The sequence below is a fragment of the Epinephelus lanceolatus genome, chromosome 17 (genome assembly GCF_041903045.1).
Source record: "Epinephelus lanceolatus isolate andai-2023 chromosome 17, ASM4190304v1, whole genome shotgun sequence".
NCBI classification, from domain to species: Eukaryota; Metazoa; Chordata; class Actinopteri; order Perciformes; family Serranidae; genus Epinephelus; species Epinephelus lanceolatus.
Genome location: NC_135750.1, coordinates 854,224 through 879,689, shown reverse-complemented (window position 1 = coordinate 879,689; position 25,466 = coordinate 854,224). Strand labels below are relative to the sequence as shown.

The window sequence follows — 25,466 nt, the reverse complement described above, 5'->3', positions numbered from 1 at the left end:
AAACTGATCACTACATCTGTTTCTGATCAGGATCCACATTATCAGCTGTTTGATCAGATGACTCGTTTCATTTAAGATCATTTTATTGGTTGTGTTTTGTATTTTTAATTCGTGTATATTTCAAAGACACATCTCTGAAAAATGTAACTGTAACACTGCGGATGCTCTGTATTTGTTCATAAACAAATTAACTTTTAAACACATAAATGAATACAAATATAGATGTGGATGAAATACAAGTACTACATAATCATGCAGCACATTTCTGTCAGTTTTGTTGTCATTATTAAATAATAATAATAATAAATCACAAAAAACGATGAATTTATCTGAGAAATAAAAATAATTAAAAGGAAAAAGTCAAATTTCATACAGTAAGTAAACAGACAAATTAAATATAATAAAAATAAAAGTGATTAACTTAATTAAATTAACGTTTTCTATAATTTATGCATTTATTAATTTATTCTTTTTATTGATTTATTGTTATTATAATTCTGTTTCATTCTGTTGTTTTGTTTCTTGTCGTAAATTATGTTGTTAACGAAGTTTTTTATTTAAAATAAAAATGTATTTTGCGTCAGGCGTCAGTCACCGAGGTGAAGTTAATTTGAAGTTGTACATTCACTCCGTCATCTGGATGAACGTCTGTCCAACATCCAACCTCAAACTAACTTCGCCGCGGTGCGTCAGTTTTGTGTTGCGGCGTGGTGACGTACAAGGAAGTGTCCCGATCAGACAGCAGCTGCAGCTAGCAGGCTAGCAGCGGCTCAGTGGGAGCAGACAGACAGACAGACAGGTGCGCAGGCAGACGGACGGACAGACAGGTAAGAAACTTAACAGTTCACCTGTGGACGGTTAGTAATTCTTCTTCCGGCAAACAAAAATCAGAACAGGAAGCAGAACGAGCGACATTAATAACCGGACTGTTAGCTGTTAGCTCCGTTAGCTTTGTCGCCGCTCCAGATGTTTTTCAGCATCATGTGTCACCTGCTGACAGGTGAGCAGAGCCGGAACAGAACCGACTACCTGCAGCCTGCATGACGTCATCAGCCGCAGCCCCGCGCGGTGACAGAACACACCGTGGCTCTGATGTCAGCATGTGTTAGCATGTGTTAGCATGTGTTAGCATGTGTTAGCTCAAAGTTCCTGACCACAGAATATCCTCCGACGCCTCAGTCTGTGACGTCACACACATCATCTGACAGATGAATTTCTCCAGAACATCAACAATACAATCAGTCTGTGTTCAGTTTGTCACTGCCCCTGAATGTGGAGAAGTAAACAAAGACAAACAGAGATGATAAATAAAGTGACAGGATGATAAATTCTATGTCATGTCAGTGTGATGAACCTGCACACAGGTTGAAAAGTCAAGGAACAGGATCCTCACACAACAACCCAGCTCCTCCAAGTAGGTGTAGGCCTGATGCAGCATGTAAAGAACCACATCTTCCACTCCCATGTGCTCCTGATAGGCAAACTGGAGGGGGTCCACCGCATCAGTGACCTCTGACCTCAGGAAACGGGAGTCCAGGGTCTTCATAATATGTGATGTTAAGGCCACCGGTCAGTATTCATTTAACTCAGCCGGGCGCCCGACTTTAGGCACCAGCACAAGACAAGATGTTTTCCACTGCCCTGGGACTTTGCCTGTTTGAAGACTCCTGTTGAAGATCCAATGAAGGGGCTCCACTAGCTGGGCTGCACAGTCTTTCAGGAGCCTTTGACACACTCCCTCTGGGCCCCCAGCTTTCCCAGTACACAGTCTCCTGAGCCCCGCCCTCACATCGTCTGCTGTAAAGGACAGTGGTAGTTGGCTGTGGTTGGTAGATGTTGTAGCTGCCAAAGCCCTCAATGTGATGACTGCTAATATAAAGGTAGTTGTCAAACAGCTCCCCTAGCGGACACTGTCCACAAGCATTCCACCAAGCTCCAGACTGCTAGCAAGTGGCTAGATGAAGCTAAGGCTAGGATCTTAGCCGCTGAAAACTCAGCCACAGCACAGGCATGGCTGCCCCGTGTCTGAAAGATAACTGCTAAAGCCCGACGCATAAAACAGGAAAGAGCACACCTAGGGATGGGAACAGGAACCGGTTCCAACTGGTCCAATTCATTGACATCATTAGCCTTTATGCTTAACGATTCCCTTATCGATTCTTTTCATTACGCTGAATCTATGCTTGTCAGTCAGCAGCCCGTTCAATGACAAAGAAGACATAATGGCGGAGAGACAGAAGCGGTCAAAGCCGTAGCTTCACTTCATGCTGTTGTTAGCCTCTCTGGAGCTGTTAGCTCACTGTGGAGCTTCGGCGCATCCCCACTCCAGGTGGACAGCGGGCGGGGCGCTGTTGACACACTCAGGCTGTGGATGCTTTTTTCCAAATCTTTCTCATCATCTTTCTAAACTAGACCATGGCTTTAAGGTTCATAATAAAACGTTCTGAAAGCAGATGTATTGGGTTACAAACAACAGGAGGTGATATCATTAATTCACAGGAGGAATCGATAAGGGAATCGATAAAGAATCGGATCGATAAGCAGAATTGATAATGGCATTGATATTGATAAAATCCTATCAATTCCCATCCCTAAGCACACCGCTCGCTAGCACCGAAACCAGACCGGAACAAAAGTCCCAGGTCGTTGCTGCTGGGATTTCATGCATTTAAAGATAAGCAGATGGTGATGGAGGCGACGTGCCGTGCCAGTAAAGATGGTGCCAACGGATCCAGGCTCTCATTCTACAGCGATGTCTCAGCCGTGGTGATGAAGAAATGAGATCATGGGATTCCTTATGCCATGCTTTTCCGAGCCACTCTACAGGTGTCCCATGGAGGCTTCAAGAGGTGGTTCACCACCACGGAGCAGGCACATGACTACCTAGTGGGAGACTGATTCTGAGTTTGATTTTTTTTCTGCCCCTCATATATTCTGTCAGAATATCCACACTACTGTCCATGTCCCTGTTGTTGTCTTGTGGCTCCAGTAGTACAGTCCAGTCTGTATTCAGAACAGTCTCTGAGAGACTCATTGGTCTCTGGGGACCACTTTCTGACTGAGCGTGTGGTAACAGGCAGCTTTAATACACAGGGTTTATATGATATGATATAGATCCTCAGTCTCTGCACTGTTAAAGTCTGACCCAGAAGCTCTCAGAGACAAGAGAGGAGCTGATCAGCAAAGAGACTGAACTCCACCAGAGCCAGACAGCCTGGCAGGAGAAATTCCAGTCTCTGAAGGAGAACTTCACCAAAGATCTTGAGGATAGACAACAGAGCTGAGAGACGCAGCAGAGTCAGTATAGGGTCAAAGTCGAGGCAGAAATCAGCTAGAGAGACGTTGAGATCCTCCGTCTCACAGAGGACAACAACAGCCTTAATCAAAAGCTCTCAGAGACAACAGAAGAGCTGAGAGGCAAAGATGCCCAACTCCTCCAGAGCCAGACATCCTGGCAGGATAAATACACCGCGCTGGAGCGCACCTCAAAAGACCTGGCTGAGAAACAGCAGAGCCTGGAAACAGAGGTGGCGCAACTGGTCGCCAACAAGGTGGAACTGGAGGACCTCTGTTTGTACATCAACAAGAAGAGGAAACGCTTCTTGTTGTTTCCAAGGAGGTCTTCTGATGACAGAGAGACCCAGCTGCAAATATTGAAGACCAATATGCAGCAGAAGGCAGCAAAAACAAGAGGAGATGAGAAGATGGAGGAAGAAATGGAGGCTGCTTATTGTTCAGCTCAGGCTGGGCATCAGTAGCTCCCATAGATTAGATTAATACATCAACTTGAGGGTTTTCTCCTGGTGCTCAGGCTCGCCCGACAATGTCAATCACGTTTGAAAAAACCATCAACAACAATAATAATAATAATGATATAACAATCAAATAAGAGTTCAATGTTTCTGTGTCTCTGAATGAGAATAGATACAATGTTATGACATTATGGAAGATAAAAAGTGTAAGCACTGGTATCTGTTGGAGTTATGGTTTAAACACCTCTGAAACTGATCAATGAAACTGATCAATGACAAAACGATCAATATCATAAAAGATGTTCCAAATGGTATTTAAGGTGCTGGTTAACAACAGGAGCTGGTTCTGTAGGGAACAGGAATGTAGCCAGACCAAAAACTCACAATGAAAAGTTCATCATGTATTTATCTGTCTGAGTCACTGTTGTCGTTTAAGTCTCTCCTAAAAACATATCTGAGCTGTCTATTTTATTGATCTCTGATTGATTTTAAACCCAAACGTGTTTGTTTCCAGACATTTCCAATAATATTTAACTTCAGAGTATTTTAAAGTCCAAAATTCTAAATTCATTAAAAAATGATGGATGTAATTATTTCCAAAATTTGCAAAATGTTTTGTTTAGATAGATAGATGTTCTGCAACACAGGGAGATGAGCCGACTGCTGCAGCTGCTCCTCTTTGGAGAGGGTGTCTGTCAGTTTGTACAGTGTGCCCCTCTCCACCACAGCTCTTACTGGGTCCAGTCTCCTGCCCAGCACTGATCCAGCTTTTTGAACCAGCTTGTCCAAACGCTTGGTGTTTTTGTCTCTCAGGCTACTTCCCCAGCACACTGCAGCGTAGAGAAGTGCACTGGCGTGGGTTTCCTCCAGGTGCTCTGACATGTTCTCCCCGTGTCAGCGTGGGTTTCCTCCAGGTGCTCTGACATGTTCTCCCCGTGTCAGCGTGGGTTTCCTCCAGGTGCTCTGACATGTTCTCCCCGTGTCAGCGTGGGTTTCCTCCAGGTGCTCCCACATGTTCTCCCCGTGTCAGCGTGGGTTTCCTCCAGGTGCTCTGACATGTTCTCCCTGTGTCAGCGTGGGTTTCCTCCAGGTGCTCTGACATGTTCTCCCCGTGTCAGCGTGGGTTTCCTCCAGGTGCTCTGACATGTTCTCCCTGTGTCAGCGTGGGTTTCCTCCAGGTGCTCTGACATGTTCTCCCCGTGTCAGCGTGGGTTTCCTCCAGGTGCTCCCACATGTTCTCCCCGTGTCAGCGTGGGTTTCCTCCAGGTGCTCTGACATGTTCTCCCCGTGTCAGCGTGGGTTTCCTCCAGGTGCTCTGACATGTTCTCCCCGTGTCAGCGTGGGTTTCCTCCAGGTGCTCTGACATGTTCTCCCTGTGTCAGCGTGGGTTTCCTCCAGGTGCTCCCACATGTTCTCCCCGTGTCAGCGTGGGTTTCCTCCAGGTGCTCTGACATGTTCTCCCTGTGTCAGCGTGGGTTTCCTCCAGGTGCTCTGACATGTTCTCCCTGTGTCAGTGTGGGTTTCCTCCAGGTGCTCCGACATGTTCTCCCTGTGTCAGTGTGGGTTTCCTCCAGGTGCTCTGACATGTTCTCCCTGTGTCAGTGTGGGTTTCCTCCAGGTGCTCTGACATGTTCTCCCTGTGTCAGCGTGGGTTTCCTCCAGGTGCTCTGACATGTTCTCCCTGTGTCAGTGTGGGTTTCCTCCAGGTGCTCTGACATGTTCTCCCTGTGTCAGCGTGGGTTTTCTCCAGGTGCTCTGACATGTTCTCCCCGTGTCAGCGTGGGTTTCCTCCAGGTGCTCCCACATGTTCTCCCTGTGTCAGCGTGGGTTTTTCCAGGTGCTCTGACATGTTCTCCCTGTGTCAGCGTGGGTTTCCTCCAGGTGCTCTGACATGTTCTCCCCGTGTCAGCGTGGGTTTCCTCCAGGTGCTCCGACATGTTCTCCCTGTGTCAGCGTGGGTTTCCTCCAGGTGCTCTGACATGTTCTCCCTGTGTCAGCGTGGGTTTCCTCCAGGTGCTCTGACATGTTCTCCCCGTGTCAGCGTGGGTTTCCTCCAGGTGCTCCGACATGTTCTCCCTGTGTCATCGTGGGTTTCCTCCAGGTGCTCTGACATGTTCTCCCTGTGTCAGTGTGGGTTTCCTCCAGGTGCTCCGACATGTTCTCCCTGTGTCAGTGTGGGTTTCCTCCAGGTGCTCTGACATGTTCTCCCTGTGTCAGCGTGGGTTTCCTCCAGGTGCTCCGACATGTTCTCCCTGTGTCAGCGTGGGTTTCCTCCAGGTGCTCTGACATGTTCTCTCTGTGTCAGCGTGGGTTTCCTCCAGGTGCTCTGACATGTTCTCCCCGTGTCAGCGTGGGTTTCCTCCAGGTGCTCTGACATGTTCTCCCCGTGTCAGCGTGGGTTTCCTCCAGGTGCTCTGACATGTTCTCCCTGTGTCAGCGTGGGTTTCCTCCAGGTGCTCCGACATGTTCTCCCCGTGTCAGCGTGGGTTTCCTCCAGGTGCTCTGACATGTTCTCCCCGTGTCAGCGTGGGTTTCCTCCAGGTGCTCTGACATGTTCTCCCCGTGTCAGCGTGGGTTTCCTCCAGGTGCTCTGACATGTTCTCCCCGTGTCAGCGTGGGTTTCCTCCAGGTGCTCTGACATGTTCTCCCTGTGTCAGCGTGGGTTTCCTCCAGGTGCTCCGACATGTTCTCCCCGTGTCAGCGTGGGTTTCCTCCAGGTGCTCTGACATGTTCTCCCTGTGTCAGCGTGGGTTTCCTCCAGGTGCTCCGACATGTTCTCCCCGTGTCAGCGTGGGTTTCCTCCAGGTGCTCTGACATGTATATAACATGTATAAAATAATACATGTTTATGAAATTTCACAAATAAAATAAAATACTACTTTATATTTTACACATACTTATTTATTTTAGTATTTTATTGCTGTATTCAGTGTCACTAAAAATAAAGATTTAAGTGAAAAAAAATTTCATTTAAGACAATATAAAATTAAATTAAATAGACAGGTATACAATTCAAGAATAAATGTTACAGTGCAACATTAGATTCAATTTAAAGAGCTGCGGGTCTCTGGAGTTTGTTCCATAAAAACTAAATGCTGCTTCTTCATGTTGAGTCTCGAGTCTGTGGACAAGAAGCAGACGTGTCCCTGAACAGAGTTGGGTATAACGCGTTACAAAGTAACGCGTTAGAGTACTTTGATTACTTTTTGCAGTAACGAGTAACCTAATGCGTTAGTTTGCTGTTTGAGTAATCAAATAGTTAAGTACATTTTCAACCAAGACATCAGTTACTTCCGTTACGCTGGTCCTTCAGCTCCGAAACAGCAATGACTGTCATTTGGTTCTAAGTGTTTCAGAATAAAAGCCTATTTAGAAAATGGAGGGATTCTCTCAGCCGAGGTTATAAGGGGCTTTTAATTTGAAACAAGTGTTGAGTTTGAAATGACGGTGCGATATGTTAACTTTACAAAGACAACGGAGCGGATAAAAAGTAAATATATAAACACACAGAGGGATTAATAAATAACGGAGCGTCTATAATGTAGTTTGTTTCAAATGAAGCTGGGAGCCTCTGCAGTTGTGGTGAGTAAAAGCCCCGCCGCTATTTGTTAATGTTATTACTTTATGTCCGACCGTGAGGATGTACCATTGTTTGCTAGCTTGATGCTAATGACAGTAACGTTAACTCAGCGGGTTGACAAAGTGCCTCTGCTGTTTCACACCATCATTTCCCCCTTTTACTCTGTGTGGTAACATCCCTAGAGGAAATATTAAAACGCTGGGGTGTTGTTGTCATACAGTTGTCTATGGCAGCAAATCGTTCTGTGTTTCTACTGGTCAAAGTGACGGCTGTGATGGGAGAACTGGATCTCAGTGAAGGGCAAGTGGTCCATAACTTAAATTTGGAGACAAAAAAATGTAGGCTTAGCGCCCTGTGGTCCATTGGCCAATAGGAAATGTAGAATACTCAAAAGTACTTTAAAAGTGCTTGAGTTACTTTTCTCAGGGATTAACGTTGGAAGTACTTTTAAAGTAATTGAGTTACTTTACTCAGGGAGTAACGCAGTAAAGTAACTGGTTACTCTTTTAGAAAGTAATGCAGTAACGTACTTTGATTACTTTTAAAGTAACCCTTACCCAACACTGTCCCTGAAGACCTGAGGTCAGAGACAGGTTAGGGACAGGTCGGAGACAGGTCCCTAAGGTCGACTTTCTGACAGACAGGAAGTCAGTGTGAACGCTGGACTGAACAGGCGCCGTCTTATTGTCCAGTATACAGATCTAATTATACATCCATGGCTGTCTTTCTCCCTGTCTCCCCCTGTCTCCCCCTCAGTGCAGCTGTCTCTGTGGATGGAAGTGTGGAGCTCAGCGATGGGACCGGAGAGAGTCTTACCGAACTCTGAGGACGAGCTGGGGGAGGACGAGCGTCCGGCCGACGGAGCTCTGCTGCCCGTGTGGAGCGGGGGGGAGGGAGGGGGTGAGGAGGAGGAGGGGGGGGAGGAGGAGGGGGGAGAGATGGAGCTGGATGGAGAGGAGGAGGAAGAGGAGGAGGAGGAGGTGAACAGCGGAGGATATTATTACCAGCCTCTGAACCAGGAGCCCGACGGTGTGAATAGCGCCGAGCAGGTGGGGGAGGAGGGGGAGGAGACGGGGGACGCTCCCTCCCATAACGAGCAGCTGCAACAGGTGCAGCACAGGATAGAGGTGAGTTCTGCCTGGCAACAGGTCACTCACTGCCTCACACCTGAGCAAAGAGAGTCATGTGACCTCGAACAATTAAGAGGAACACTTATAAAGATACTCAGGTCAGAGTACGATGTTGTAACAATACTCAGGTCACTGTACGCTGTTATAACAATACTCAGATCAGAGTACGATGTTATAACAATACTCAGGTCACTGTACAATGTTGTAACAATACTCAGATCAGAGTACGATGTAATAATACTCAGGTCACTGTACGATGTTATAACAGTACTCAAGTCAGAGTACGATGTTGTAACAATACTCAGATCAGAGTACGATGTTGTAACAATACTCAGGTCACTGTACGATGTTATAACAATACTCAGTTCACCGTACAATGCTATAACAATACCTAGGTCACCGTACGATGTTATAACAATACTCAGGTCACCTTACGATGTTGTAACAATACTCAGGTCACTGTACGATGTTATAACAATACTCAGATCAGAGTACGATGTTGTAACAATACTCAGGTCACCGTACGATGTTGTAACAATACTCAGGTCACTGTACGATGTTATAACAATACTCAGATCAGAGTACGATGTTGTAACAATACTCAGGTCACCGTACGATGTTGTAACAATACTCAGGTCACTGTACGATGTTATAACAATACTCAGATCACCGTACAATGCTATAACAATACCTAGGTCACCGTACGATGTTATAACAATACTCAGGTCACCTTACGATGTTATAACAATACTCAGGTCACCTTACGATGTTGTAACAATACTCAGGTCACTGTACGATGTTATAACAATACTCAGATCAGAGTACGATGTTGTAACAATACTCAGATCAGAGTACGATGTTATAACAATACTCAGGTCACTGTACAATGTTGTAACAATACTCAGATCAGAGTACGATGTAATAATACTCAGGTCACTGTACGATGTTATAACAGTACTCAAGTCAGAGTACAATGTTGTAACAATACTCAGATCAGAGTACGATGTTGTAACAATACCTAGGTCACCGTACGATGTTATAACAATACTCAGGTCACCTTACGATGTTGTAACAATACTCAGGTCACTGTACGATGTTATAACAATACTCAGATCAGAGTACGATGTTGTAACAATACTCAGATCAGAGTACGATGTAATAATACTCAGGTCACTGTACGATGTTGTAACAATACTCAGATCAGAGTACGATGTTGTAACAATACTCAGGTCACCGTACGATGTTGTAACAATACTCAGGTCACTGTACGATGTTATAACAATACTCAGATCACCGTACAATGCTATAACAATACCTAGGTCACCGTACGATGTTATAACAATACTCAGGTCACCTTACGATGTTGTAACAATACTCAGGTCACTGTACGATGTTATAACAATACTCAGATCAGAGTACGATGTTGTAACAATACTCAGATCAGAGTACGATGTTATAACAATACTCAGGTCACTGTACAATGTTGTAACAATACTCAGATCAGAGTACGATGTAATAATACTCAGGTCACTGTACGATGTTATAACAATACTCAGGTCACCGTACAATGCTATAACAATACCTAGGTTACCGTACGATGTTATAACAATACTCAGGTCACCTTACGATGTTGTAACAATACTCAGGTCACTGTACGATGTTATAACAATACTCAAGTCAGAGTACGATGTTGTAACAATACTCAGATCAGAGTACGATGTTGTAACAATACTCAGGTCACTGTACGATGTTATAACAATACTCAGTTCACCGTACAATGCTATAACAATACCTAGGTCACCGTACGATGTTATAACAATACTCAGGTCACCTTACGATGTTGTAACAATACTCAGGTCACTGTACGATGTTATAACAATACTCAGATCAGAGTACGATGTTGTAACAATACTCAGGTCACCGTACGATGTTGTAACAATACTCAGGTCACTGTACGATGTTATAACAATACTCAGATCAGAGTACGATGTTGTAACAATACTCAGGTCACCGTACGATGTTGTAACAATACTCAGGTCACTGTACGATGTTATAACAATACTCAGATCACCGTACAATGCTATAACAATACCTAGGTCACCGTACGATGTTATAACAATACTCAGGTCACCTTACGATGTTATAACAATACTCAGGTCACCTTACGATGTTGTAACAATACTCAGGTCACTGTACGATGTTATAACAATACTCAGATCAGAGTACGATGTTGTAACAATACTCAGATCAGAGTACGATGTTATAACAATACTCAGGTCACTGTACAATGTTGTAACAATACTCAGATCAGAGTACGATGTAATAATACTCAGGTCACTGTACGATGTTATAACAGTACTCAAGTCAGAGTACAATGTTGTAACAATACTCAGATCAGAGTACGATGTTGTAACAATACCTAGGTCACCGTACGATGTTATAACAATACTCAGGTCACCTTACGATGTTGTAACAATACTCAGGTCACTGTACGATGTTATAACAATACTCAGATCAGAGTACGATGTTGTAACAATACTCAGATCAGAGTACGATGTAATAATACTCAGGTCACTGTACGATGTTGTAACAATACTCAGATCAGAGTACGATGTTGTAACAATACTCAGGTCACCGTACGATGTTGTAACAATACTCAGGTCACTGTACGATGTTATAACAATACTCAGATCACCGTACAATGCTATAACAATACCTAGGTCACCGTACGATGTTATAACAATACTCAGGTCACCTTACGATGTTGTAACAATACTCAGGTCACTGTACGATGTTATAACAATACTCAGATCAGAGTACGATGTTGTAACAATACTCAGATCAGAGTACGATGTTATAACAATACTCAGGTCACTGTACAATGTTGTAACAATACTCAGATCAGAGTACGATGTAATAATACTCAGGTCACTGTACGATGTTATAACAATACTCAGGTCACCGTACAATGCTATAACAATACCTAGGTTACCGTACGATGTTATAACAATACTCAGGTCACCTTACGATGTTGTAACAATACTCAGGTCACTGTACGATGTTATAACAATACTCAGATCAGAGTACGATGTTGTAACAATACTCAGGTCACCGTACGATGTTATAACAATACTCAGGTCAGCGTATGATGTTATAACAATACTCAGGTCACCGTACGATGCTATAACAATACCTAGGTCACCGTACGATGTTATAACAATACTCAGGTCAGCGTACAATGTTATAACAATACTTAGGTCACTGTACGATGTTATAACAATACTCAGGTCACCATACAATGTTATAACAATACCTAGGTCAGCGTACGATGTTATAACAATACTCAGGTCACTGTACGGTGTTATAATAATACTTAGGTCAGCGTACGATGTTATAACAATACTTAGGTCACTGTATGATGTTATAATAATACTTAGGTCACTGTACGATGTTATAACAATACTCAGGTCACTGTACGATGTTATAACAATACTTAGGTCACTATACGATGTTATAACAATACTTAGGTCACTGTACGATGTTATAACAATACTTAGGTCACCATACAATGTTATAACAATACCTAGGTCAGCGTACGATGTTATAACAATACTCAGGTCACTGCACGATGTTATAACAATACTTAGGTCACTGTACGATGTTATAACAATACTTAGGTCAGCGTACGATGTTATAACAATACTTAGGTCACTACGATGTTATAACAATACTTAGGTCACTGTACGATGTTATAATAATACTTAGGTCACTGTACGATGTTATAACAATACTCAGGTCACTGTACGATGTTATAACAATACTTAGGTCAGCGTACGATGTTATAACAATACTTAGGTCGCTATACGATGTTATAACGATACTTAGGTCACTGTACGATGTTATAACAATACTTAGGTCAGCATACGATGTTATAACAATACTCAGGTCACTGTATGATGTTATAACAATACTTAGGTCAGCGTACGATGTTATAACAATACTTACGTCACAGTACAATGTTATCATGATATTCAGGTCACAGTACGATGTTGATCAAGATACTTTTGTCACCTGCAGGTGATGGGTCTCCACCTCCCTGATGCTCCGCCTGCAGACAGTGACGAGGAGGAAGACCCTGAGGGGGCGGCAGCCCTGAGGAGCCGAGCGTCCATCCCCATGGACGCAGGTCAGACCTCAGTAGTGTAGAAGTCTGTGGTACTCATACTCGAGGCTTTGATCTTCTCCTGCACTCCATGTGTAGTTACATTATACATCAAAAGATATGAAGAGTTTATGAAATATGTTTTTTATAAAAACTTTATACAAATCCACCTGGTTCAGGGTTAGTTCAGTCAATCAATCAATCAATCAATCAATCAATCAGTCAATCAATTTTATTTATAAAGCCCAATATCACAAATCACAATTTGCCTCACAGGGCTTTACAGCATACGACATCCCTCTGTCCTTATGACCCTCACAGCTGATCAGGAAAAACTCCCCAAAAAAACGGTAGAAACCTCAGGAAGAGCAACTGAGGAGGGATCCCTCTTCCAGGACGGACAGACGTGCAATAGATGTTGTACAGAACAGATCAACATAATAATTAACAGTAATCCGTATGACACAATGAGACAGAGAGAGAGAGACAGAGAGACAGAGAGAGAGAGAGAGACTAATGACTAATGATGGCAGCAGCAGCAGGAGGCATCTGGCAGGACCACGGCAGCAGCACAACCACACACGTCACGCTGTCCAGGCACCACTGTGATATGAGTTAATCTGAGAGACAGTGGAGCACAAAGGCTCCGGAGAAGAAGCCGAGTTAGTGACATCCAGAATGGCCGAGTTAGCAAGATGCAGTAATAGAATACGAGAGAGGGAGAGAAGGAGAGAAGGAGCCCGGTGTATTATAGGGGGTCCTCCGGCAGACTAGGCCTAAGTCAGCCTAACTAGGGGCTGGTACAGGGCAAGCCTGAGCCAGCCCTAACTATAAGCTTTATCAAAGAGGAAAGTCTTAAGTCTAGTCTTAAATGTGGAGACGGTGTCTGCCTCCCGGACCGTAACAGGAAGATGATTCCACAGGAGAGGAGCCTGATAGCTGAAGGCTCTGGCTCCTGATCTACTTTTGGAGACTTTAGGGACCACGAGTAACCCTGCGTTCTCAGAGCGCAGTGTTCTGGTGGGATAATATGGCACTATGAGCTCTCTAAGATATGACGGAGCTTGACCATTTAGAGCTTTATAAGTTAACAGTAGGATTTTAAATTCAATTCTGGATTTTACAGGGAGCCAGTGCAGAGAAGCTAAAACAGGAGAAATATGATCTCGTTTCTTAGTTCCTGTTAGTACACGTGCTGCTGCATTCTGAATTAGCTGGAGAGTTTTTAAGGACTTACTAGAGCTACCTGATAATAGAGAGTTACAGTAATCCAGCCTTGAGGTAACAAAAGCGTGGACCAATTTTTCTGCATCTTTTCGGGTCAGGATAGGCCTAATTTTCACAATATTACGCAGATGAAAAAATGCAGTCCGTGAGGTTTGTTTTAAATGAGAATTAAAAGACAAATCTTGATCAAATATTACTCCGAGGTTTCTTACAGTAGTGCTAGAGGCCAGAGCAATGCCATCTAGAGAAACTATGTCATCAGATAAAGAGTCTCTGAGTTGTTTGGGGCCAAGAACAATAACTTCAGTTTTGTCTGAATTTAACATCAGGAAATTGGTGCTCATCCAGGTTTTTATGTCTTTAAGGCAGTTATGGAGTTTAGTTAATTGATTACTTTTTTCTGACTTCAACGATAAATACAACTGAGTATCATCCGCATAACAATGGAAATTTATAGAGTGATTTCTAATGCTGTTGCCTAAAGGAAGCATATATACAGTAAATAGGATTGGTCCGAGCACAGAACCTTGTGTTCATTAATAATGCTAATGCTAATGCATTAATATGCTAAAAAATGTAATAGTATGGCATGTCGTCCAAAATCATGAAAAAAAGTCATAGTATAGCATGTCGTCAAAAATCACGGAAAAAAGTCATAGTATAGCATGTCGTTAAAAATCATGGAAAAAAGTCATAGTATAGTGTGTCGTCTGAAATCATGAAAAAAAGTCATAGTAAAGTACGTCCTCCAAAATCTTTGAAAAACATGATCGTATAGCATGTCTTCCAAAATCACGAAAAAGTCATAGTATAGCATGTCGTCCAAAATCATGGAAAAAAGTCATAGTTTAGCATGTCGTCCGAAATCATGAAAAAAAGTCATAGTCATCTGACGTCATGACAAAAAAGTCATAGTTTAGCATATCGTCCGACATCATGAAAAAAAAGTCATAGTCATCCAAAATCATGAAAAAAAAGTCATAGTATAGCATGTCGTCAAAAATCATGGAAAAAAGTCATAGTATAGCATGTTGTCCAAAATCATGAAAAAAGTCATACTATAGCATGTCGTTAAAAATCATGAAAAAAAGTCATAGTATAGCATGTTGTCCAAAATCATGAAACAAGTCAAACTATAGCATGTCGTTAAAAATCATGAAAAAAAAATCATAGTATAGCATGTTGTCCAAAATCATGAAAAAAGTCATAGTATAGCATGTCGTCCAAAATCATGAAAAAAGTCATACTATAGCATGTCGTTAAAAATCATGAAAAAAAGTCATAGTATAGCATGTTGTCCAAAATCATGAAAAAAGTCATAGTATAGCATGTCGTCCAAAATCATGAAAAAAGTCATACTATAGCATGTCGTTAAAAATCATGAAAAAAAGTCATAGTATAGCATGTCGTCCAAAATCATGAAACAAGTCATACTATAGCATGTCGTCCAAACTCATGAAAAAAAGTCATAGTTTAGCATGTCGTCCGACATCATGAAAAAAAAGTCATAGTCATCCAAAATCATGAAAAAAAAGTCATAGTATAGCATGTCGTCAAAAATCATGGAAAAAAGTCATAGTATAGCATGTTGTCCAAAATCATGAAACAAGTCAAACTATAGCATGTCGTTAAAAATCATGAAAAAAAATCATAGTATAGCATGTTGTCCAAAATCATGAAAAAAGTCATAGTATAGCATGTCGTCCAAAATCATGAAAAAAGTCATAGTATAGCATGTCGTTAAAAATCATGAAAAAAAGTCATAGTATAGCATGTTGTCCAAAATCATGAAAAAAGTCATAGTATAGCATGTCGTCCAAAATCATGAAAAAAGTCATACTATAGCATGTCGTTAAAAATCATGAAAAAAAGTCATAGTATAGCATGTCGTCCAAAATCATGAAACAAGTCATACTATAGCATGTCGTCCAAACTCATGAAAAAAAGTCATAGTTTAGCATGTCGTCCGACATCATGAAAAAAAAGTCATAGTCATCCGACATCATGAAAAAAAAGTCATAGTATAGCATGTCGTCAAAAATCATGGAAAAAAGTCATAGTATAGCATGTCGTCCAAAATCATGAAAAAAGTCATACTATAGCATGTCGTTAAAAATCATGAAAAAAAGTCATAGTATAGCATGTTGTCCAAAATCATGAAACAAGTCAAACTATAGCATGTCGTTAAAAATCATGAAAAAAAGTCATAGTATAGCATGTTGTCCAAAATCATGAAACAAGTCATAGTATAGCATGTTGTTAAAAATCATGAAAAAAGTCATAGTATAGCATGTCGTCCGAAATCATAAAAAAAGTCATAGTATAGCATGTCATCCGAAATCATGAAAAAAAGTCATAGTCATCCGAAATCATGAAAAAAAGTCATAGTATAGCATGTCGTCCAAAATCATGAAAAAAGTCACAGTATAGCATGTCGTCCAAAATCATGAAGAAAGTCATAGTGTAGTATATCGTCCGAAATCATGAAAAAACGTCATAGTCATTCAAAATCATGAAAAAACGTCATAGTATAGCATGTCGTAAAAAATCATGGAGAAAAGTCAGTCGTCCGAAATCATGGAAAACAGTCAGTCGTCCGAAATCATGAAAAAAGTCATAGTATAGCATGTCGTCCGAAATCATGAAAAAAAGTCAGTCGTCCAAAATCATGAAAAAAAAGTCAGTCGTCCGAAATCATGAAAAAAAGTCATAGTCGTCCGAAATCATGGAAAAAAGTCAGTCGTCTGAAATCATGAAAAAAAGTCACAGTATAGCATGTCGTCCGAAATCATGAAAAAGTCATAGTTTAGCATGTCGTCCGAAATCATGAAAAAAAGTCACAGTATAGCATGTCGTCCGAAATCATGAAAAAGTCATAGTTTAGCATGTCGTCAAAAATCATGAAAAAAAGTCATACTCGTCCGAAATCATGAAAAAAAGTCATAGTATGGCATGTTGTCCGAAATCATGAAAAAAGTCATAGTATAGGATGTCATCCGAAATCATGAAAAAAAGTCATAGTCCTCCGAAATCATGAAAAAAGTCAGTCGTTTGAAATCATGAAAAAAAGTCATAGTCGTCCGAAATCATGAAAAAAAGTCATAGTCGTCCGAAATCATGAAAAAAAGTCAGTCGTCCGAAATCATGAAAAAAGTCAGTCGTCCGAAATCATGAAAAAAAGTCATAGTCGTCCGAAATCATGAAAAAAAGTCAGTCGTTCGAAATCATGAAAAAAAGTCATAGTCGTCCAAAATCATGAAAAAAGTCATAGTATAGCATGTCGTCTGAAATCATGAAAAAAATTCACAGTCCGAAATCATGAAAAAAGTCATAGTCATCTGAAATCATGAAAAAAGTCATAGTCGTCTGAAATCATGAAAAAAAGTCATAGTCGTCCGAAATCATGAAAAAAAGTCATAGTCATCCAAAATCATGAAAAAAGTCATAGTATAGCATGTCGTCTGAAATCATGAAAAAAATTCACAGTCCAAAATCATGAAAAAAGTCATAGTCGTCCGAAATCATGAAAAAAGACATAGTATAGCATGGTGTCTGAAATCATGAAAAAAAGTCAGTCGTCCGAAATCATGAAAAAAGTCATAGTCGTCCGAAATCATGAAAAAAAGTCATAGTCGTCCGAAATCATGAAAAAAGTCAGTCGTCCGAAATCATGAAAAAGTCATAGTTTAGCATGTTGTCCAAAATCATGAAAAAAAGTCATAGTATAAGCATGTTGTCCAAAATCATGAAAAAAAGTCATAGTATAGCATGTTGTCCAAAATCATGAAAAAAAGTCAGTTGTCCGAAATCATGAAAAAAAGTCATAGTCGTCCGAAATCATGAAAAAAAGTCAGTCATTCGAAATCATGAAAAAAAGTCAGTCGTCCAAAATCATGAAAAAAGTCATAGTATAGCATGTCGTCCGAAATCATGAAAAAAAGTCAGTCGTCTGAAATCATGAAAAAAGTCAGTTGTCCGAAATCATGAAAAAAGTCATAGTCGTCCAAAATCATGAAAAAAAGTCAGTCGTCCGAAATCATGAAAAAAAGTCAGTCGTCCGAAATCATGAAAAAATTCATAGTCGTCCGAAATCATGAAAAAAAGTCATAGTCGTCCGAAATCATGAAAAAAAGTCATAGTCGTCCAAAATCATGAAAAAAGTCATAGAATAGCATGTCGTCTGAAATCATGAAAAAAATTCACAGTCCGAAATCATGAAAAAAGTCATAGTCGTCCGAAATCATGAAAAAAGACATAGTATAGCATGGTGTCTGAAATCATGAAAAAAAGTCAGTCGTCCGAAATCATGAAAAAAGTCATAGTCGTCCGAAATCATGAAAAAAAGTCATAGTCGTCCGAAATCATGAAAAAAAGTCAGTCATTCGAAATCATGAAAAAAAGTCATAGTCGTCCGAAATCATGAAAAAAAGTCAGTCGTCCGAATTCATGAAAAAAGTCAGTCGTCCGAAATCATGAAAAAAGTCAGTCGTCCGAAAACATGAAAAAAAGTCAGTCGTCCGAAATCATGAAAAAAAGTCATAGTCGTCCGAAATCATGAAAAAAAGTCAGTCGTTCGAAATCATGAAAAAAAGTCATAGTCGTCCAAAATCATGAAAAAAGTCATAGTATAGCATGTCGTCCGAAATCATGAAAAAAGTCATAGTCGTCCGAAATCATGAAAAAAGTCATAGTATAGCATGGTGTCTGAAATCATGAAAAAAAGTCAGTCGTCCGAAATCATGAAAAAAGTCATAGTCGTCCAAAATCATGAAAAAAAGTCATAGTCGTCCGAAATCATGAAAAAAGTCATAGTATAGCATGGTGTCTGAAATCATGAAAAAAAGTCAGTCGTCCGAAATCATGAAAAAAGTCATAGTCGTCCAAAATCATGAAAAAAAGTCATAGTCGTCCGAAATCGTGAAAAAAAGTCAGTCATTCGAAATCATGAAAAAAAGTCAGTCGTCCAAAATCATGAAAAAAGTCATAGTATAGCATGTCGTCCGAAATCATGAAAAAAAGTCAGTTGTCCGAAATCATGAAAAAAGTCATAGTATAGCATGGTGTCTGAAATCATGAAAAAAATTCACAGTCGTCCGAAATAATGAAAAAAGTCATAGTCGTCCGAAATCATGAAAAAAGTCATAGTATAGCATGGTGTCTGAAATCATGAAAAAAATTCAGTCGTCCGAAATCATGAAAAAAGTCATAGTCGTCCGAATTCATGAAAAAAGTCAGTCGTCCGAAATCATGAAAAAAGTCAGTCGTCCGAAAACATGAAAAAAAGTCAGTCGTCCGAAATCATGAAAAAAGTCATAGTATAGCATGTCGTCTGAAATCGTGAAAAAAATTCAGTCGTCCGAAATCATGAAAAAAGTCATAGTCGTCCGAATTCATGAAAAAAGTCAGTCGTCCGAAATCATGAAAAAAGTCAGTCGTCCGAAAACATGAAAAAAAGTCAGTCGTCCGAAATCATGAAAAAAGTCAGTCGTCCGAAATCATGAAAAAAGTCAGTCGTCCGAAAACATGAAAAAAAGTCAGTCGTCCGAAATCATGAAAAAAGTCATAGTATAGCATGGTGTCTGAAATCATGAAAAAAATTCAGTCGTCCGAAATCATGAAAAAAGTCATAGTCGTCCGAATTCATGAAAAAAGTAAGTCGTCCGAAATCATGAAAAAAGTCAGTCGTCCGAAATCATGAAAAAAGTCATAGTATAGCATGGTGTCTGAAATCATGAAAAAAATTCAGTCGTCCGAAATCATGAAAAAAGTCATAGTCGTCCGAAATCATGAAAAAAAGTCAGTCGTTCGAAATCATGAAAAAAGTCATAGTATAGCATGGTGTCTGAAATCATGAAAAAAATTCAGTCGTCCGAAATCATGAAAAAAGTCATAGTCGTCCGAATTCATGAAAAAAGTCAGTCGTCCGAAATCATGAAAAAAGTCAGTCGTCCGAAAACATGAAAAAAAGTCAGTCGTCTGAAATCATGAAAAAAGTCATAGTATAGCATGGTGTCTGAAATCATGAAAAAAATTCAGTCGTCCGAAATCATGAAAAAAGTCATAGTCGTCCGAAATCATGAAAAAAAGTCAGTCGTTCGAAATCATGAAAAAAGTCATAGTATAGCATGGTGTCTGAAATCATGAAAAAAATTCAGTCGTCCAAAATCATGAAAAAAGTCATAGTCGTCCGAATTCATGAAAAAAGTCAGTCGTCCAAAATCATGAAAAAAGTCAGTCGTCCGAAATCATGAAAAAAGTCATAGTATAGCATGGTGTCTGAAATCATGAAAAAAATTCAGTCGTCCGAAATCATGAAAAAAGTCATAGTCGTCCGAAATCATGAAAAAAAGTCAGTCGTTCGAAATCATGAAAAAAAGTCATAGTCGTCCGAAATCATGAAAAAGTCATAGTTTAGCATGTCGTCCGAAATCATGAAAAAAAGTCATACTCGTCCGAAATCATGAAAAAGTCAGTCGTCCGAAATCATGAAAAAAGTCAGTCGTCCGAAAACATGAAAAAAAGTCAGTCGTCCGAAATCATGAAAAAAAGTCAGTCATTCGAAATCATGAAAAAAAGTCAGTCGTCCAAAATCATGAAAAAAGTCATAGTATAGCATGTCGTCCGAAATCATGAAAAAAAGTCAGTCGTCCGAAATCATTAAAAAAGTCATAGTATAGCATGGTGTCTGAAATCATGAAAAAAATTCACAGTCATCCGAAATCATGAAAAAAGTCAGTCGTCCGAAATCATGAAAAAAGTCATAGTCGTCCGAAATCATGAAAAAAAGTCAGTCGTTCGAAATCATGAAAAAAAGTCATAGTCGTTCAAAATCATGAAAAAAGTCATAGTATAGCATGTCATCCGAAATCATGAAAAAAAGTCAGTCGTCTGAAATCATGAAAAAAGTCAGTTGTCCGAAATCATGAAAAAAGTCATAGTCGTCCGAAATCATGAAAAAAAGTCAGTCGTCCGAATTCATGAAAAAAGTCAGTCGTCCGAAATCATGAAAAAAGTCAGTCGTCCGAATTCATGAAAAAAGTCAGTCGTCCGAAATCATGAAAAAAGTCAGTCGTCCGAAAACATGAAAAAAAGTCAGTCGTCCGAAATCATGAAAAAAGTCATAGTATAGCATGGTGTCTGAAATCATGAAAAAAATTCAGTCGTCCAAAATCATGAAAAAAGTCATACTCGTCCGAATTCATGAAAAAAGTCAGTCGTCCGAAATCATGAAAAAAGTCAGTCGTCCGAAATCATGAAAAAAGTCAGTCGTCCGAAAACATGAAAAAAAGTCAGTCGTCCGAAATCATGAAAAAAGTCATAGTCGTCCGAAATCATGAAAAAAAGTCAGTCGTTCGAAATCATGAAAAAAAGTCATAGTCGTCCAAAATCATGAAAAAAGTCATAGTATAGCATGGTGTCTGAAATCATGAAAAAAAGTCAGTCGTCCGAAATCATGAAAAAAGTCATAGTTGTCCGAAATCATGAAAAAAGTCAGTCGTCCGAAATCATGAAAAAAAGTCATAGTCGTCCGAAATCATGAAAAAAAGTCAGTCGTCTGAAATCATGAAAAAAGTCATAGTTGTCCGAAATCATGAAAAAAGTCAGTCGTCCGAAATCATGAAAAAAGTCATAGTCGCCCGAAATCATGAAAAAAAGTCAGTCGTTCGAAATCATGAAAAAAAGTCATAGTCGTCCAAAATCATGAAAAAAGTCATAGTATAGCATGGTGTCTGAAATCATGAAAAAAAGTCAGTCGTCCGAAATCATGAAAAAAGTCATAGTTGTCCGAAATCATGAAAAAAGTCAGTCGTCCGAAATCATGAAAAAAAGTCATAGTCGTCCGAAATCATGAAAAAAAGTCAGTCGTCCGAAATCATGAAAAAAGTCATAGTTGTCCGAAATCATGAAAAAAGTCAGTCGTCCGAAATCATGAAAAAAAGTCATAGTCGTCCGAAATCATGAAAAAAAGTCAGTCGTCTGAAATCATGAAAAAAGTCAGTTGTCCGAAATCATGAAAAAAGTCATAGTATAGCATGTCGAATGTGATTTATTTTAAAAGTTATAGATTCTTTATTAAAATATTTTTCATCACAGCAGTTCAGTTTTATCATTTTTCATTATTAATGATGAATTTTCACTTTAAATCCAAATAATACACGACGTTAAAGTTAGTGATGAAGTCGTTCATTTATTTGGTAATACTACAAAAAATAAATTTTATTCAGTTTAATAAATAATAAATTGAGTTCAACACTTAAAATCCAAAACAAAAACTTTATTCTTTGCCATAAATGTTGTTTCATGCTGATCACCACAGATGTTTTTCCAACAAACAGGAAACAGGTATAATCTTTATTGAGACTTTTACAGAGTATAGAGTGCCGACGTCACGCCCCTTCCGGTGAAGCTCATGGGACCTGGCAGTGAATGAGGAGAGAAATATTATCTTTTGGTCCTGTTTGAGTTGTGACATGAAATCCAAATATGTCGTTAATAAATTTAAAACATAAATTTTAAGGTCAAGAAAGTCATACTTTGTGGTAAAACTGTTGAGATATAAGCTTTTGAAAAAACGTAATTAGAAAAACTACACAGGAGGCGGTCGCGTATGTGACGTCATAGCTTTCGCTCGCTTCCTGCAGCTTGGAGTGAGTGCAACCTGGCACAAAACACACAGACATCTTCAATCATAAATCCATTAATCATAAAACAGTGGAATTTCAGCGGGGAGGCCAAGCTGCAGGAAGCGAGCAAAAGCTGTAACGTCACATACGCGACCTCCTCCTGTGTACTCTTGAGTCTTTCTAATTAAAAAGCTTATATCTCAACAAGCTTATATCTCAACAGTTTTACCACAAAGAATGACTTCCTTGACCTTAAAATGTATGTTTTAAATTCATTAACAACATATTTGGATTTCATGTCGCAACTCAAACGGGAACAAAAGATAATATTTCTCTCCTCATCCACTGCCAGGTCCCATGAGCTTCACCGAAAGGGGCGTGACTTCGGCACGCTATACAGATAAAACAGCTGTGCGTCCTGTTCTCTGACATCACTTCCTGTGTCACTGCAGACCACGTGGAGCTGGTGAAGAGGACGATGGCGGCCGTGGCGTTGCCGTCTCTCGGTGTGCCGTCGTGGGCCAGAGAGATCTCAGACGACCAGTGGAAGGACCTGGTCCAGAACACGCTGCAGAGCCGACAGAGTGCCGCCACCCTGCGCTTGCCACGTAAGGCCAACATCAACGGACCCTGAACGCACCACGACTACGTCAACAACCTCTGCTGTCCCTGAACACCCCACTGCAGCTCTTGGACCCATGACAACAACAGACATTATCGTACCACTGCAGCTGCAACAACCAATACTGTCCCTGAACACACCACGATAACAACATCAATGAACCCTTAAGGCATCATGACCATGTCAACAATCTCTACTGTCCTTGAACACACCACCACAGCTCCAACTACTTCAACACACCCAACAACACCATGACAGTGGATTGTGACAAACTGCCGCAGCTGCCACAACCTCTACTGACCCTGAATGCACCATGACAACTTAAACGGAGCCTGAAGTCACCATGCCCATGTCAACAACCTCTGCTGACCCTGAATGCACCACCACATTACTAACTTCTACTTACCCTGAATTCACCATGACAACAACGGACCATGAACACACCTGTCACACCAAGAATCCCTACTGACCCTGAATGCATCACTGCAGTTTCAATGACATTAACAGACCCTGAACACACCACGACCATGTCATCACCTTCACCTGGCCCTGAATGCACCGCCACCGCTTCAATATCCATGGACCCTGAAGGCACCAGGACCACTTCAGGGACCTGGTTGGAGGGCTGGGAAAGAACAGAATGACTGTAAATATTCAGAGTTGAATCAAAACATCAGTTTGTTTTGTTCGAAGATTTAAAGTGAAGCTGCTGAAACTGAAACGTCTTGTCTGTTTTTTAGTCTCAATAAATATTCAATTTGAACTTTCTGGCTGATTAATAAAAGATTTATTTTTTCTCCATCATAGTTTCACCTGCGGCAGATGAGTGTCGACTCACTAAATAAACCAACAACTTTCCCATGATCCTCGTGTTGAATAAACGACTAAAGAAACCGTTGAAACGTTTCTGTTTTGGTGACGTCAAAGAAATCTCAGAATAATAAACATCAGAATCAGACTGATGAAGTCGACACGTAGAACATCTGCACGTTCACCTTGTGCATTAAAATCACATCTGGAAAATTCAAACTCGAGTTCAGATCGAAATTCAGATCTTTGACGGTCAGTTTCAGTTTCTGTCTTCAGATCAGCTTCAAGTGAACTGACACAGAGACCACCTGAGTTCTGGTTCAGCTGATCCTCCAGCTGACAGACCTCCACATCAGGTCGTCTCTGTCACATCAGGACTCAGCTGCATTCAGCTGGATTCAGGACCTGGCTGTAAACATGTCATCACAGTCTACAAGAGAAAACTGGATCACATTTATTCATAAGAATAAAAATCTGAAGCTAAATTAAAGTTAAAAAATTATATCACAATGAAAAAACACATTTGAAGCTAACTTAGCTTAGCTCACTAGTCTTCATATTTGTGCCATAATTTACAACCACAACAGGTTATGCTAACATTAGCCAGTGAGCTAACAAATGTTTGCTCACTCAACAAACTGCGTGCTGATGGTTTAGTCCACTCTCAGGCGCTAACGCTAGAAAGTTAACGTTAGCTAATTGACTTAAAACATTTTTAGCAAAACAAACTGTGAAATAAAATCCTGAATATTTTTCTTGACCTCTGTTTTATCTGAGATATTAAAACTAACAAATGTCAGTGTGTTAGCAAAAGCTAAGCAGTGAAAGCTAACATTAGTAAGAGAGCCAAATAAGTCCTCAACTGACATTAGTTAGCTCAGTAGCTAATATGATCTCACAAAATAATGAGCATAGTTTAAATAATAATTGTGACACAACGAAAGATTAAAACTAAAGAGTGCCTGACCTCTGCTTGTTAGCTAGTGAGATAATGTTAATTAGCAAAGCCAGCTAACATCAGTTAATTAGCATTAGCAAACTAATATTAGCTAATATGCTAAGAAGCTACCATATTGTGGTTAACCAACATATTCAGTTTGTTTTCATGGTTCAGATTGGTTTTATTTCATCACTCCAACATTAGCTAACATTGAGAAACTAAAGTCAGTTAAATTAGTTAGCTGAGGTTAGACAAATGACAGCTAGCTCGCTAGCTAACCTAGGGTGATACTGAATTTAAAATGAAAATGGTAAAAAGTAGAATATTAACTAACATCAAAGATATCATCCAACTGTTGCTTGTTAGCTAAGAAGATAATGTAAATTAGTAAGCCAACAAACAAAGTTCAGGGGTGTTTATTTTGATGTCTCTCACATTAGCCAACAGTAATAAACTAATTTAAAATCACAAACTAGTAGCTGGTGAGGTGTTAATCAGCTAGTTAACTTTGTTGGTAGGCTAACCTGAGCTAACTGTTAGCTTCTGAGAGAGTAAACACATTAAACCATGTTGAGAGAGAAGAAAAAAGCTAGCACACAGGCTAATGTCACAAGCAGCA

General features: G+C 40.2%; 1 protein-coding gene across 2 annotated transcripts; it reads left to right on the top strand.

Moving 5' to 3' along the window:
* Positions 1-710: 710 nt before the first annotated feature.
* mea1 (male-enhanced antigen 1) lies at positions 711-25,139 on the top strand. Of its 2 annotated transcripts, none has more exons than XM_033613386.2 (4): positions 711-827; positions 8,089-8,459; positions 12,540-12,648; positions 22,928-25,139. In XM_033613386.2, the coding sequence occupies exons 2-4, from the start codon at positions 8,106-8,108 to the stop codon at positions 23,107-23,109; spliced, it is 645 nt and encodes a 214-aa protein (XP_033469277.1). In that variant the 5' UTR covers positions 711-827; positions 8,089-8,105; the 3' UTR covers positions 23,110-25,139. The 2 variants fall into 2 exon arrangements, with proteins under 2 accessions (XP_033469277.1, XP_033469278.1); XM_033613387.2 differs by having other exon boundaries at positions 713-827; positions 8,094-8,459.
* The last annotated feature ends 327 nt before the right edge of the window (positions 25,140-25,466 follow it).

What these genes read in the sequence shown, in the direction of transcription:
- mea1 (XM_033613386.2), top strand. Translation starts at nt 8,106, where the DNA reads ATGGAAGTGTGGAGCTCAGCGATGGGACCGGAGAGAGTCTTACCGAAC. An exon ending in AGGTGCAGCACAGGATAGAG is followed by an intron (nt 8,460 to 12,539) that starts GTGAGTTCTGCC and finishes TGTCACCTGCAG; the next exon opens with GTGATGGGTCTCCACCTCCC. An exon ending in GTCCATCCCCATGGACGCAG is followed by an intron (nt 12,649 to 22,927) that starts GTCAGACCTCAG and finishes GTGTCACTGCAG; the next exon opens with ACCACGTGGAGCTGGTGAAG.